We start from the raw sequence: 17550 nt of genomic DNA, 5'->3' as shown, positions 1-17550 counted from the left end.
AGAAGTTAAAACACTTTTTCACATTACTTTTAAAACAAAAATCTCATCATATAAAGACTATACTATGTAAAAAGTATACTTAAAATGATCTTTCTCATAGCTAAGTTTGATATTATCTAATTATGGTTTATTGGCCTTCTAGCCTTTAGGATAATAACAACGGATTGCAATAAACCATCGTTTCATGACCAATCTAAAGCTATTAAGCTCCTGCGAATGAAACTGAAAAAGAACTTCTTCTCACAAAAATATATTATCATATAATTTGCACTGTACAAAACGTAGAACATGGAAGATAAAAAGCTAAAAATACATGACCACATAATGGTATTCCTCGTCAGACAATAGACAAGTTAACTGCACATATAATAGGAAATTCGAACATTTAACTGACAGCAGTGAATGAGCAGAAAGTTGAAAATCGTTAATGTATGGCTGGAAAAAGTTGAAATAAAGGACGTGTGTTAAAGACTAAATATAACTGAGTAAGAACCAATATTTTTTCTGCACTTTATTGTGACTAGCAACTCATAATGTTTACAAGGATACACATGAAACTGAAAATGTACATTTTATTGAAACACACAAACATGACTGAATACAACGGGTTTCTAGTCCTCACTGGATCTCATTATTCCGTCAGTTGGCTACTGGTACATAACACAACTCTAATAAAATACATGCTAAACTAATAGTATAGGCAAAGACGAACATTTATAGGTAACATACAGGGAACGAAAAAATGATTTCCTAGTTTATATTAATCACGTGAATATAGGTACAAATTAACAACTCTGAATTTCTCATGGAAAAGTCGAGCCAACAACCATAAGAGGTCATCTTCTAAATTTCCATGACCAAACAATCTGATAATAAGTTCACTTTTCTTAAATCAATGTATTAGCCCAAATTAGCACGGTGAGTTGGTTTAGTCACCAATTAAGCTGAAGCTAGGGCTAATAGTACCAGGATATAGGCTCACAAAGGATAATAGGATATGTAGAATTAACATTTCCATTCCAAGGAAGATAGATGTGGGTATGTTGTTTATCCAAATTATGCTTATGTTGCCATCATTTGCGTCACATTATTCTGTTAAAATAGAGTTGGATCTGACTGTAGTGTAAGCTGCAGGGTGTAATCTTAAAACGCGGCTCATCTATAAATATAATATTGCTCTGCATGTTGCTATGCAAGTTAATGTGTTCTTGGCACTGTTTCAGGCGAGTTGTTTTATGTTTCGAATTTCACTGGCTGTCTGTAGTACTGAAAGGCCTTGCAATTATTTTTCTAAGCATCTACAGACAGCCACACCGTCCAGTTATGGTTATATACATCTGATTTAGTCTGGAAAGTGGCACTCGACGACTGCGACTAACCAGAATCAACTGAGAGCGGCCATCTGTTTGTGTTGTGGGTGATGGTCTGCTTAATACAAGTGCTCGAACAGCTGTTCCAATGGCTTGAAAGCTGTTCCACATTCCGCTAACGACACTTTGAGATACTCGTAACTGGCGTGCGATAGCCTGCTATGTTTGGTTGGCTTCCATTAATCCAATCGCTCTCCACCTGAGAGAATCATCAAGAGCAATTTATAGGAATGTAATCTTTTTGATACCTGAGACAAGACTGGGTGAAGTCACTATAAATATATCTTAAATTGAATGATAAATAACGAACAAATCATATTTTTACAATATAATGAACTAAGGGAGGGGTCTACAATGTAATATAATAGTTGTTTTCTTTATCTTAACTATAGAAATAAATCCGATTATATTTAATTGCTATGTGCGGTATATTAACAGTATTATTTTACTTAGTTTCAGGATTTGCTTATGCTAGCAGGAAAATGAAAAGGAAAAAGATATACTGAGAGATATAATAGATATAGTATCTAGATATGAATATTTTAATTCTGAGAAATAGAATAAGCCTTGTTTTTACCATTGCTACTGTGTCTATGGCCGGTAAAGACAAAATCATAAAATTGTATTTAACTCCGATATTTCCAAAGCATGTTCGAGAGTGGGTTATGGGTTATTAATAATATTAATATAAAACGATGAGAAGGATGAGTTGTTGGTTCGTATAAGGCAGTAACAAAGTCGAAATATGGATATGACTTGAGAAACATCTTCAATGACATTATTGCTTACAAAGATTTTATTAATTTAATATGTAAGCAAAAGAAAAAAATCATATATATATATTATTTTATTCGTGATCAATCATTTTTATTGAGTGAGTAGTAATATGTCAAAACATAAACATTGCTGGTTTTTAGATCAGAACCACATTGAGCTATCTACTGTGGCTACCGTGAGGAATCGAACCCCGAATTTTTCTGTTGTGAGTCTGTAAAGTTACCGCTAACCCTCCAGGGGAACTACATAGAACATCAGATTGTATCTTACTTCCTAAAGAGGCCCGGCATGGCCAGGCGGTTAGGGCGCTCGGCTCGCAATCTGCAGGTTACGGGTCCGAATCCCTGTCACATGCTCGCCCTTTCAGTCGTGGGGGCGTTATAATGTGACGGTCAATCCCACTATTCTTTGGTAAAACAGTAGCCCAAGAGTTGGCGGGGGTGGTGATGACTAACTGCCTTCCTTATAGTCTTACAGTAATAAATTAGGGACGGCTAGCGCAGATATCCCTCGTGTAGCTTTGAGCGAAATTTATAACAAACAAACAACCTTCCTTAAGAGACACTACACAATATATTACTAGAGACCATAAGATAGGCGTTTTTACAGGATGAACAATATATATAAATTCTGAATGTTTTTAGTCTATAATCGGGAGTTATATTCAATTGAGATTTTCATTTGCTAACACTATCAATGACAGCCATTGCCTAAATATGACTTATTAAAAACACAGGATGTTTAAGATATGCTAACCAAACAAGTTTTTTATATTCCAGAATGAATGTTTTAGCATTATTTCAATTAAAAGTTCTATGCCATTTTGAATTTTCAAAATTCGCGAAAATGAAGACCTATTTTACTTGATTATAAAACCAAATTTAGTCGTAGGATAAATCTGAGTTGTAATTTTTCTTCGGTTCAGTTTTATGAAAAATCAAAAAGTAAAATAGATATTAATACGCATGAACCATAATTTGTTCTCATTCTCATAAGAATACCATGCATAAGCACTAACGAATCATGCGTTGAGTTAATGGCCTCCAATTTTGCGATATAGATGTACTGATGATTTGGAAGAAAAAAAAATGAGTACGGCATTAGTATAAGATAAAGTAAATATTATGTCTTACACTTACAAAAAAACTTTGCCAATCAAAAACTTGCTCAAAATGCGATTATATTACAGGAACAAATACATCTTTCTATTATAGCCAAGAAATTCTAATCCGACTTTCTGAAGAAAATACTAACTGAGACAAGTTGACATTTAGATACGGGATTGATTTAAGTGCAAATATTTTAACTAATTAAGATACCAGTTTTAGTTTTTAATTCATTGATTTGTAAGAACGGAACTAAAAAAATTGAGAAATACTAATATGTTTTTAAGGCCCAGAAGCATTTAAAATTTAGTTCGTTATTTCCCAAGAAAATGGCAATAAACACATACGTATATGTTTTATAATATTCGAATATCGCTCATTCAAAGCTTTTTCTACAAAGAAAAATTTTACTTTACAGAACATAATTACTTCGAAAGATTCTCGTAAAATTAAATTAGTTCAACCCCATCTACAAGGTAGAAATTTGTTTCTAATAACCAAGTCTTATATTTCTAAAATCTCAAAATAGTGAGGTAAACTGAAGAAACTTATTAGCTATGAAATAATTGATCTGTGAATTTTCTACGATCTTTAATTTGCTGAATAAAGTCTCATGTGTATTATTGTAAATTATCATATAGAAGTATCAGAGATTGTGAAAGGAAAAAAGAAATTGGAACTAACAAAGGAAGCAAAACAAGAAATGGATTATTCATGTAAGAGAAAGTTTGAAGAAAGAAAACTTAAGATAAAGAATAAAAATAAAACGACTACGTGGAAGGAAGAGGCTGTTGCTGTGACACGGATGAACGTATGGTGATTTGAAGAGAAGATCGGGAAAGGTGGAGAAGAGTAAATGATTGACAGCAACATCTTGCTTGATATTTTGTACTTTGAATCCTACGCCAGAATATCAATGATGAAATTATCATCTCCTTTATTAGGCAACATATGCAGCTAAAGAGTAGATTTTTTTTTTTCTGTTGAAAACCATTAAAATAATTAATGGTGCACTTGAAAACTTCATTCAATTAGCATAAAAATATAAATATTAAAAAACTTTTTAACCAATTTTACGAAATGTTTATCATTTCCAATATTTGAAACATTAGATATATTATTTTAGAACACTAATTTAAATCAGTAATATCAAAAACTATATATGAATAACCTCACCAAACACAAATAGTAATTTTTCGATTAGTGTTTCTTAATTGAAACCTTTTTTCACACCTATTTGTTTTTATTTGAACACTTTTCTTTAAGTTGTCTCAATAATTATATTATAATATTAATTGTAAAAAATACAGCTTTAAACGGAGAAATGTAATGACTCAGATTATTTGAAATCAATTTTACAAAAATATTCTGATAGTAATATTTCTAACGTTTGTCATCAATAAGCTTTGATAAAAAATCATAGTTATTTTTTTATTCTTTGATTCATATATTTTTGTATAAATCATTCGGTATTGAAGCTGCTATAAAGAATAAAAAGTAAGAGTTCATGTGATTTCAATCGCTGCCTTGTTGATAAAAAAATAAATCAGTAGTAACAGTAGCTATCCACTTAAACTTTTTATTTGTGGAGCAGACTGCTATTTTTGAGGTATATGTTTTACTTCCACATATATATAGAACACTTGGCATGTAAATGCAGAATGGTTCCATGAAGAAGTGAAAATAACAATTTCTTTTAGTTTAATATTGTGTGTAATTCAAAGTTAAAGAATTGGTCTTCATTCAGTGAATTTGTAGTTCTGTCCTACACCAATAATAATACTTGAAAGACACATGTTTCTTGTTTTTGTTTTCCTAATCCATGTAGCTCAACTGATATTACGTCTAAACATTAATGCGAGTTATAACCAGTACAAAAAACATTCTCGTCTGTAGGCCACTGCTTATACTGAACTCCTCTTGTTTTAACCAAACATCGGCAGTCTCTTTCGGATAGTTCAAAGTGTATAATAATAATACAAATTGTGAAAGATACATCTTCAAACGTAAAACTTTATGACTCAGAGATTATGTTCCAAATTGGGATTTAAAAACATCTTTTGTAAAAAAATAAATATTCTGATAATAATAACATTAATTATTTCTAGCGTTTGTCATCAAAAAGCATTGATAAGAAAATCATTGTTATTTTGTGTGGTTTCACTCATATTTTTTCATACAAATCATGCAACATTGAAACTACTATAAAGAATAAGAATTAAGAGGTAATACACTTCCATTTATATCGAGTTTTAAAATAAGTAACAGTGCCTCGGTAAGCTTTATATCTTTGAAGCTTGCAGGATCATATTTTATTTGTGTTTTATTTCCACACTTTTACAATGCTTGACGTGAAACATGCCGTTTACATGAGCATGTTGAACAGGATGGTTTCCAACAAGATACTCTATTGGCTTTTCTTCATCGATAAGTCGCAAGCAAACCACTTTGTTTCTGAGCTAGAGTCATCGGTGGATCCATTCACCATATTTGAAATAAATAAATAATTTTAAGAGTTATATTTTGAGCATATTTTGTATTTGTGCAGCAATGATGCCAATCATTTAAACACATTATTATGTCATTTGCATAATTAACGTTTGCATTCATTCTACTGGGAAATATGTTGTAAAAAAAGAATTATTTTTTTTTACAATGAAATAAGCAGAATTCATTTTCGTGTATATATTTTTTTATTATACTTTGTTAAGGTTTGCGGCAGCTTCATTAAACCACATAAGAATTCTCCGTTTCGTAGTTTACGTTTCCTTTCTTAAACTATAGCTATTGCATGCCTTATACTACTGTTATGTTTAATTAGAAATTATTTCTTAAAAGAAGAACAACCTCTAATAAAATCAGTCTTCCCAGAAATCTGTGACCTTGCTTATCTACAGCAACTATAGTTTAGTAGAAAAAAAAAGAGTTTGAATCGGAAATAAATTACAAAAGAAATGCTTCCACTGCAATGTTATAAAGACACAAGTTGTGTACAACGTACTAAAAACTGGGCAAAATAACTAGTTGGGGATTATATGAGTCATAAACAAGTAAGTATTGGATGCAGAACAAAAATTGATGTTGAAAGCAACATAAATTATACTTTTGAGTAAAGTAATTCAATGCTTCATTCAGTCATCCAGATCAAGCTGAATGAGTATCAAAGTTTTGTTTCTGCTTCAAATCCTGGAAAGTAAAGGATTAAGATTCTGTTTTTCATCCTATTATATAAATATTGAAGATGTTTGACAAATATTAAGTAAGACAAAACAGGAACAATGTGAGGTCACGTTATGGATTCCGAATACTTGGGGGTACAAAAGTAATATGTTTCTGCAATTAGCAGTAATTATGCTTTCTGTTGACAGAACCCAATGTTGCATTGTTCTGATAAGAGATTACACATCTACCATTCACCAGTAATAGTGTGGTTGTTTCTGATAAAATAATTATGCTCTCTGTGAATAAGGGAAAATCAGAAACTATATTTCGGCTCACTGACTTATGTCACATAATCTTTCTCTTCGGATATAACTCGCTGAATGTTTAAGCCAATCCGTCCAGTTCATTTACCATATATCCTTATACAATGGAGACCGTAATGTCGGCAAGTGTATCTTTAATCATAGCATACATCAGTATTAAACTCATATTTGATCATACATAGCAGTTCCGATGGTGCTGGATCTTTACCAGTACAGATTGGATGAAATGTTCCATTTACATTTGTCAAGTGGCAAAGAACAACTTTTAGTTATACAACTGCTAATTCCTACTTAATAAATAATGGACATGTTGAAAATATTTTTTAGTTCTTAAAGCTAATACTCTAGTGGCTTAGAAATGAAATACGAATACGGCAGTTAAATATATTTCTATTTATTTCTGTAATAAATTGCATAGCAAGTAAAAATACTAACAGTATTTTTGCTGTTATCAATAAATCATTGAAGATAGACAAAGTGATATTTTATGAAAAACTTGCTATAGTTTGGATACTTAGTTCCGAAGCTATTCTTCACGACTTTCTCAGTCAATGGCCCATACAACCATCGAAGTCGAGTCGGGGGTGAGGGTTGTAACCCCAAATATTTGCCCTACCCCCAAAAAATATTTCGCTGTGACTATTACATAAACATTCTCTTGTAAAAACATTCTCTTGTATTATTATTAATATGTCGGCGGTATTTTAGGTTATTTATGTCAGAGTATAAGCTAAGCGGCTGGCGACAATATGGGTAAAATTTCATTTCTGAACTATTAGTTTAACTGGCCCAGAAAATAAAAACTGGAATTATGGGCTCTTCCCTTTGTTCACAAGTTGGATAGCGCTCTTCCGAAATACTTGACTCGTTCTCGTCTTAGTTTGGAGTGTTGCTGGTTTCAACTTCTAATGGTACGTTAGCTGGCTTTGCAATAAATTTTAGTTGCCATTTTAGCGCCTTGCAGTTGTTACCATCACGTCCATTACATGTTTATTACTTGGCTTAACAACGCCTTTCTGCCTGTTCATTATTGTTATCTAAGTTTTATCTTAATTTAACTTATGCTAAGTACAGTACACCCATTTGGGACAAACCTTCAATATATCATGGTACTACAACAGCATTAGTAAAAATATTTCTTTATAAACAAAAACTTGAATGCCTTGATGAATAAGCAACCAAACATATGCTACTCAGCAGGTCCGTATTCACAGGATACAGTAATGCCATTTTATGTGCGACTAAAGTGGAATGTCCTACAATACTATATCTAAGAAAAACTGTGAATAAAACAGTTACTATAAAATATTGTATAGAAGTATATATGTAAAAAACTATATTATACAGTTTGGTTGATTTTTGTTAAGCACAAAGCAACACAATTAGCATTCTGTGCTGTGTCCACCACGGGTATCGAAACCTGGTTTTTAGCGTTGTACGTTTGTAGATTTACTTCTGAGCCGCTGAGGGACTATGTTATATAAGGATTCGGCATCTGTAGGCGTTTAAATTATTATTTATAATCGCCTAAAGAGAAGTCACCAGGGCAACCAGAGTGGTCGCTATTTGGAACAGTGAATTTAAGTGATTTTCACAATGTACCTTCTAGTTCGATTTATTGATGATCACCGTGATAAAGTACTAAAATGACAAACAGAGAAAATGAGTTATTCATTCTATATAATAAGTTTGTTTTATCGTAAACCTGCACGATGGATTATCTGTACTGTGTCTGCCGCTAGGGCTGAACCCCGAATTTTAACGTTACAAGCCGTGAAGTGTAGTGATGAGATTTTAAGTTATAATTCAGTCATACTTGATTTCGTTTGTATAGATATAAAAAATCTAAGCCATAATTACAATCGAATTATATACATATATATATATAATAATTTGAATTATTTTTAAACAACCGAATTAACGACGAATTAGTTTACACTACCTGAAGAATTTAGGACTTTAATATAGTAAACGCTATTTCTTGAATATATTTTAATTGGGCACATTAAAACATTAAATTTTAATTATTCATTTTATCACCAATTTCTATTACTTTTCCAGTTTTCACTCCTCTTACTCTATGTTTCCTCAGCTGTTATAACAAATAATTTTAAAAGTGATGAATGTTTGATCTTCTTCTTTTCATGGACAGAAACCAGACGTTGATCTGGTCTCATCTTTGGCTATTTCCTTACAATTGACTAAAGTCATACCTATGCACCAATTAGCAGGACATAAGTGATTCACAGTTCAATATCTGTCACAGTGATCTTGATTTATCAGAGTACAATAAAACTCACAAGGGAACTAAACTTTTCCTTACAATTAACCAAAGTCATACCTATGCACCAATTAGCAGGACATAAGTGATTCACAGTTCAATATCCGTCACAGTGATCTTGATTTATCAGAGTACAATAAAACTCACAAGGGAACTAAACTTATGTTTGGTAAACAAATTAATCATGTTTATAGGTCTGTCTGTCCCGTTTTTATAGACAATACATTATTACCGATCTTTTTCAGAACAATATTACCTTATAACAGTTATTTGTTAATTGTTGCTTTTAAAAACAATTGTATGCCAGTTATATAACAAAAAAACTTCATTTTAATTTCAATAATGCATAATATCATCACAATTTGTATTTTATGAATTCAGAAAATAAGGTTTAATTTATGTCTGTTTTTTCTTTAGATTTGATCAATAAATTTCCACTAGCTAATAAATCTATTGTTCCTTTTGCATCTATTTTCCAACTAGTAGAGTGTAGCTTACATTTCCATTTAATTGCAATGCCAGACGGAATAAGCTAAGCCAATCTTATAATCCTTTTTGCTTACTAAACTTCTAATAAGACATATATATGCTCCTTCTCCCAGACTATGCTTGCCAGTTTACACTCCACCAACCCGAGTTCTCTAAAGAGATCCGGGTGGATTATTTACTCTTCAGGAAAAGCTCTCAGAAGGGAACGTTCACCAGCTGACAATGACAAGCTTAAGATTAGCTTTTCCGCACCATGCTATCTTGCTTCTAAAAGTTCACTAGACTCTTTAGAGCCTACGGAAGCACGAGTGCAAACCTAGTCAAAGTCAAACACAATTTTGTGTGTACAGTCTGATAGCGTAATTATTGCAGAAGATAATAATCATCTGAAAACACGCTATCTAGTTTGTGATAAGTTTTATGGTTGCAGCAAAACGTTTGTTGATTTATGATTTTATGGTCACTTTGTAAATTTATGTTATGCTAAATAAAATATCAAAGCATTATTGAGTATGAATATGTACCGGTTCTGTAAACATTTAAGCACTGCTATAGATTCAATTTCAACAACTTGTATTGTCATAATTTACGCTATGTGATAGGATTAGCATTAATTATATACATATATGTATAAAGTTTACAGTGTTCTTGCTTTTCACTTTAAGCAACAACAACCGAAAACATTAATGGGATTTGTTATAGAGAAAATTTATACTACTGAAATTTATCGCTCGATAAGTGAAAAACTAAATAATTTAGAATGCTCATTTGCTATTATATTTGACAGTCCTATTTAATGGAAAAGTGCATTAGATTATCTAAAAAAAGCTGCTTGCTTGACAATAATATTTTGAATATTTAGCTAATAACACATACTCAACAAGAGGAACAATACATTATTTTAATCCAGATAATTTTAGGATTTTTTGTGTCAATGAATTGAAAATATTATGTACAGAAGTTGAATAACAGGTAGAGAAAATACGGAGTTAAAATATTTCTTTATTCCGTTATTTACTTTTTCCGGTGTTTTAGGACAGATAAAAGCGAAGACAGAATAGTCTGATTTGAATCTATTCGACCATTGTATAATTAATTACATGCTACTAATTGAGCAGTAAAAGAAATACTTTGTAATTGAGTCATCAAGGCTGTTTGATCATCCTCTAGCATAAAGCGATCTTTTCATGCACATCGATCAAAACTGCCCTAAAATTAGTGAGCAAATTCTGTTTTCTTTAATTTTATAAGATTTAAACTCCCTACAGACAACTTGAAGATTTTAAAATTTAAACAAGATCTGATAGATATACGTAATTTAATTATATTAAATATTATTTTCAGAGGAATTATTTCTTTAGACATGGAATTGCATAAAAAACTTTACGTTTATTTTAACACGGTGTAAAACCAGTTCATTATACTTGGCTATAAGTTATATTATAGAAGCATCATAAATCATTGAGTTCGAAATATTTCTAATATTTATTAATATAATTAAATATATGTTAATAAACAAAATATATTTAAAGAGTCGTTAGATGGTGTACTCAGGACTCTTGTTAGAACCATTTGATAAAGGAATTTAAATAAAAGTATTGTTTTTGGAAATTATTATTTTTTTTATAAAATCATATAAATACAACTAAAATGGTAAATTATTTGATTTGTTCTTTCACTGGATCTCGTATGAACGGAATGTTTCATTAAGTATATGCTCTAACTGCTTTCCCTAGCAAGTCCCATACATACTTAATCGGATTTAGGTCTGGTATCTTGGCAGGACAGTCCAGTACCTCTCTTCCATCATCCTGAAAAAATTGCTGGATGATTCTGGCATTGTAAGGACCGGTGTTATCCTGTTGATACACAAACTCCTCTCCGACAGCACCAGCAAGAGGGCGAACAATGGGTAGCAGGATCTCATTCACGTAACGTCTTGCTGTCAGGGATCCTCCATCCACCACATAAAGGTCTGTACAATCCTGCATGCAGATGGCATCCAAGACCATGATTGAGCCACCCCAAGGACATCATGGTGGACAATGTTACACTTCTCTCCTTCACGTCTTCAGACCTTTACACATCGATCATTGAAGATACACAGAACCTGATCTCATCTGTGAACAGTACAGTGGCCCATTGCTTTGCAGAATGTGGATCGTTTCTCATAAAGGTTTATTACATAGGGAATAATTGGTGCATAAACTTGCAAACCCTAGATAGGATTTGTGTAATAATTTACAATAAGCATGTCAAATGTGAAAAAAAAGGCAAAATAAAAAGATACAAATGTAAACAAACCTCATCATCCTTTAATTTTTGTGAATATTGAAGATACATAAGTATTTATTGGTATATATCATTCACAGTACTATACCTTATAATATTTACACACGCAAGCGCACATATACACTAATATGTGTATGTATTTACATGCATGTCCATTTTGACGCGAAAGGCGAATAAAACCGAAACTTTGCGGAAGTAAATGAAATATTTTAGTTGTTGTGTGAGAATATGATCTTTCCAATATATAAACAGAAAATATCACAATAATAGCACGATTTGTTTTCCACTTTACTATCACGATGCTATTTAAGGGTAGATAGATATAGCATCGAAAGCACACTTCTAAATGTGATCATGTAAGCAAAAAAGAAAAAAAATACTTTTATATCTCTTGAGTACAAATTTATTTTAAAAACAGCTCTTCAGTTTAGGTCAAAATCGAGCTTTTAAAATCACTTTGCCATTTTGCTAAAAATCGAGAAACACTAAATGAAATGTCAAAAGTTGTAAACTTGAAATAGAAAGCATCATTTCCAGTTCATTTGATCCACAGTGAATTAAATCAAAGAACTTTATAAGATGTTAATTTGTTGATTACAGACTATGTTTAACAAACAAAGGTTAATATGTATACATATGACAACAAACAAAACAGAAACATGTAAATGCAAATTTCAACATTTTTATAACCTTCTCGTTAGCAGGTTAGGTTGAAGCCAATTATCAAAATGCCTGACTAAATCTATTAATATTATCAAACTAAATATAAAAATGTAAAAGGTTCTTAAAATATTTATATTATTTAATTATATGTACTTTTTAGCAATCAATAACTTTTACAGATTCCTTCAATTACTGATGTGATAGTCTTGGTTTGAGAATATACGTTTAAGAGCGACTTATCAATGAATTCATTTTTATTCCTTTTCACAACTTTTTCAGATTCCTTCAATTACTGATAAACCTCTATTCTGCAAATAACTACAAGTACTCTATTCTAAAACATGCCAGAGGTGATGCATTTGAAGAATCGAAAGTTTTTTTTGGAAATACAAACATATCATCAAGTTATACTGAACTCTGCTTATTATGCTTCTTTAAGCTGTTCAACTTAATGGCTTTATGAAAGAAAAAAGAACTAACAGGAAAATTGTCTTAAGCTCAATTAAAACTGAGAGTCCACCCTCAGGCTATCAGCAACATCTTTAGCTCACCATTCTAGGTGGTCTAGCTGTTTGCTGCAACAATTTATAGATAGTTTAAAAATATGTTTTAAGTGATTTTTTTATAAATAATTAATTCAACTAAAGGATAAACTCCATGTGTTAATTACGAGCAATGCGAACCTTTAGTTCTCCTTCATATTCCAGTTAAAAGAAGAGGCTTTTAAATACATATTTTCTGAATTACTTATGTGCCACAATGTGCTCATTACAAGATCCTTAATAACGTCACTTAAAACACTAAACAAATGTATAATAAACATTAAGTTAATCAAATTAATTGCTGTAAGGGTTTCCTAGGGAATAGTTGGTTTCACCCATTGTTGTTGTTGTCCACATCTTTCCACGAGGTGCTATGACAGGGCAAACATAAAATATATGGGTCTCACCAGTAGTAGCCGTTGTCTAAGAGTTAACTTATGGCCGATTTGATGGCTAATGTTTGAAAATAGATATTTGACCATTCACGTGTTAACGTGTAGCTGACATTAGGTCAAAGGAACCATCACAGTCAGTTTTCATATTTTACTAAAAGTCATGTCTAACAATAATGTCTGTAAAAAGCCCCCCAGTGGCACAGCGGCATGTCTGCGAACTTACAACGCTAGAATCCGGGTTTCGATACATATGGTGGGCAGAGCACAGATAGCCCATTGTGTAGCTTTCTGCTTAATTACAAACAAACAATGTATGTAAAAAAAATATGTTGAATATTATAAACACATTTTTTCTCTAAATGACTAAAAGCGGACTGCAAAATAGATTATAAAACAGAAATATTATTATAAATATAGTTATTTAGACAAATTGAAACATACTTATGATACTTAGCCTTATCTTTATTTCAAACTTTACTATATTTGCTTGATAAAAATTATACAAATAATTAAGAATAGTAAACAGGCTCGGTAAAATGTAATTTTTTGCGAATCACTTTTGTAAATCTTCCCAACATCTTTTTGATATCAATGCTGTATTTTATACTTTCAGTCTGAACATGTAAAAATCCGTTTATCAAAAAAATACCATATCACACCTAAAAACTTCACAATTGAAAACCAGCTAATAACAATGTTATCTTTTAATGTCAGCTAATCGTATTTTAAATTTATTTTACGATTTTTTATATTCTTAAATTTCAAAACCACCAAAACAGACGTTTTACTGCTAAAATCATAATATAACAAGCCCACCACTTGAGACTGACTACTTTTTGTGATAATTCTATATTTTAATGCTAGTTTGTATACCATATTATATATGTATTTGTTATTTTCTATTTAATTCACTTTACAAGAAGAACAGCTGAAGTTTAAAACGCTAGTTGTGAATGAAAAGTATATCATAATTGTTGCCTTTTCTACGCGAATCTGTAGAAAATGAGTAGGATAAGTATTTAATGTGCTTATTTTAGTTTTATATTAAACACGAAAAGAAGGTATGTTTGTAACATTTTTTCCTCGAATATGTTCGAATAAGAATAGTATTTTTGAATGGCTTTTAGTTTTTACTTTTATTTAGCAGCATGAACTTATTGAGCTCACCATTTGTATAGTATTACATTTATTCTAAGAATAATCAACATACTTGCTAGATACACAGGACGGAACCGGGCTTTGAGCTCTCTTTTAATGAAGATCACACGACAGACCGCTTCCGGGTCTTAGTCAGCCATTAATTAAAAGTCGGTTTTGCTCTTTTGTCATTGTAATGAGATTGAGATTAGAGAAATAAGTAACTATGGAAACCAGAAAATATTGTGATCAGATTCAAATCGATGTGTCTATTTAAAACAAAACAAGAACTACATAACTGAATATAAACGAGTTATTCAGATTTTAGTAAAACAGCCTGCGTTGTTATTTTTACCCCTATAAAATGCCCTCCCTCCCAGTGGCACAGTGAATGTCTGCGGACTGACAACGCTAGAAACCGGATTTCGATACCTGTGATGGGCAGAGCACAGATAGCCCATTGTGTAGCTTTGTACTTAACTTCAAACAAATGGGCTTAGAATTTGCATGTAGTTAACGTTATAACACGTGAAGCTGGAATTATAAGTCACAAATTTTAAATAAAATGTTTGGTATCATTTACAAGCAATATGTGGAAAATGTTGGTTTTTAGAAATTTTCTGAAATATCTTCTAAGATATTTGTATTGGAGTAATTTTTATTGTGTAATATCCTCACTATTGACATAGGTCTTTAATCATAACTAAAACCGCCAAGAAAAATAGTAAAGGCATGTAAGAGTTACTGGCTATTAACAGCCTTTAAATAGAGCACAGTTCAATGGTTTAAGATGTTATTTTATTATAACATTGGATACAATTTTGGCATTTTTTTTTAATTACAATAATTAGATGTCAACGCACGTATTGGTCCATATTTTGTAGGTATTGACAGAAAAACAACTTATATTTGCAAGTATTTTTTCTTAGTTTTAATAACTATAAAAGATCAAACTTCAGAGCAAAAATATAAAAAAAAAATCTATGGTGCATTATAGTTATGATACCATTCTGAAAATCTCAGCCTTATTTGTGAAACAGTCTGTAACAGTCAAAGCGGTATGGAGTATTCTATAATGGCGTCGTGCAGTACACCACAGGCTAGACATTACTTGTATCGATATCAACACGTAGACAAGGAGTGCCTCAAGATTCTAACTGACTCCAAAGCTTGTATCTAAACGTTACGAAAGCCTTATATATACAAGCGTTTGATAACATATCTAAAAAGCTAAAAAGTACTTTTTCTGAGCATCACCGGTATTGAACAAGATTTTAATATTTCAGCCAATAAATCAAACAGTGAAAGTAAATAATATTATGTATAATATTACTAAGTGCATCTTAGAGTTCTTTATATGTTATAAATGTGTTGTTGTAGAAATGTCTATGCACAGCCTAACTTAAGTTGATATTATTATGGTAAAACATTCTTAAAAATAGATAAATGTAAGTAATTATTATCAAATCCCTGAATATGTAATGTTATCAAATAGGATGACTAAGTTCTAATATATACTTCAAATCTTTAAAAAAAAATTATCTCTTCTTTGTAGGAGCACGACGTGAAAATAATGTCCTGAATCACTTGTAGATGTATTATTTTTTAAATAAAATACCACAGAACTTTTTCATCTAGTTTTCCCTTTCCTCTATAAAAATAGATTTTATAAAATACTATCAGAAAGGATTTTTACAGCAATATTCTTAAAGCAAGCAATAGGAACAAAAATCAATCCAACGTAAATCGGTTTCTTTGACGTAACACATACGATCACATCTGTTTTTCATGAGTGTTTTCGCAAAAGTATTAGGTTTATCTTAATTAATAGCTGCGGAACGTTTAAAGTTTGAAAAGGAAAACAAATGTTTATCTTCTGATTCTACGTCTGTGTTTGTAGGACCAGGTATATAAATAGGTATCACACTTTCTCATTATCTAAATTAAAAGTTAAAGCTGAATCATATAACACCAATGACAATTTTTTGGTTTCTCTCATATATATACATAATTACACTGAGCGTTCGAATAATATAATAAAAATTATATATCTTTAAATACAATAGAAAAACTTTCATGAAATTGATATAGTCAGTGTTTCAGTACATAATAGGCAAAGCTTATAGGAATATCATGCCAGAACTAATAAAAAAAAGTTGAAGCATAAACCTGTGTTCCTTTACAGCGGAACAGTTACTTACGATCGTTGTAACACAGGCTCCAGAGCCCGGACACTGTGAATTTGGACAGGAACTCTTTGTCCCCGGTGCCGTTATAAAATGGATTTGGCATGAGTTCTTCGCTGTGGATCCAAGCGTTAGAGCAGAGCACTATTCCCTGGGCAACTAATGACATAACGGCGGTGAGTGGAGTCAGTACACGGAGAAGATGCACGGAAAACTGGGGCATGGCGAATGCTAAGGTGGTCGGAGACAGCGGCTGTCAGGGGCCACGTGCCCCTACTCATCAAGTGGGCCAGCGTGCCGCACGCCACGGGCTCAAGCGCCCGTAGATCACGCCGGCTCCAACTGAAGCAAGGCGAATGAACTGTAGGAAGGGTCTCATCCATTCGAGCCGGAGCCTCGTGTTTGTTCAGGGCAGTGCCCGCCGGTTACAGGCATGAACACGACTAAAACGCAGACGAAAAAAACACTAAAAGAACGAAGTGTTCTTCAACAGTTTTTCCGCCATCAGCTAGTTGTTCCTGATGGTCTTACCTGTCTTGAAGCGACTTCGCATCCGGGCAACCAACCACTAGGAAAGAAAGAGACTAGAGAGCAGGCGCCACCCGACTGGTGGAGTTAGCGAGATCAGATGCTGATCCGGTCGTGGTGTCGTCGATTCCGTTCCTAAGGGAGATACCATAAGAAGATGGATAGATTATTTTCTAGTGATATTCAACTAATAATTTAGAAACTCAAGAATTTGTTGAAAATAATCTACACATGTAGTCTTGAAGGTGTTTCTCCAGATATACTTATATACCTTCGACTTACGATTTTCAATCAAAAGT

At 32.1% G+C, this 17550-nt stretch overlaps 1 protein-coding gene across 1 annotated transcript in view; it reads right to left on the bottom strand.

Annotated features, from left to right (window-relative positions):
• LOC106472311 (voltage-dependent calcium channel gamma-5 subunit-like) overlaps window positions 1-17310 on the bottom strand; it is an 89445-nt gene extending 72135 nt beyond the window's left edge. Inside the window, exon 1 of the mRNA XM_022401692.1 lies at window positions 16739-17310. Coding sequence (XP_022257400.1) covers window positions 16739-16946 — 208 coding nt within the window. The 5' untranslated portion in view covers window positions 16947-17310. The remainder of the gene's footprint in view (window positions 1-16738) is intronic.
• Between the last annotated feature and the right edge of the window lie 240 nt (window positions 17311-17550).

This window comes from Limulus polyphemus, unplaced genomic scaffold (assembly GCF_000517525.1).
Source record: "Limulus polyphemus unplaced genomic scaffold, Limulus_polyphemus-2.1.2 Scaffold119, whole genome shotgun sequence".
Classification (NCBI taxonomy): Eukaryota; Metazoa; Arthropoda; class Merostomata; order Xiphosura; family Limulidae; genus Limulus; species Limulus polyphemus.
Note: the sequence above shows the minus strand (reverse complement) of the source record. Positions and strands in the feature narration are given on the sequence as shown.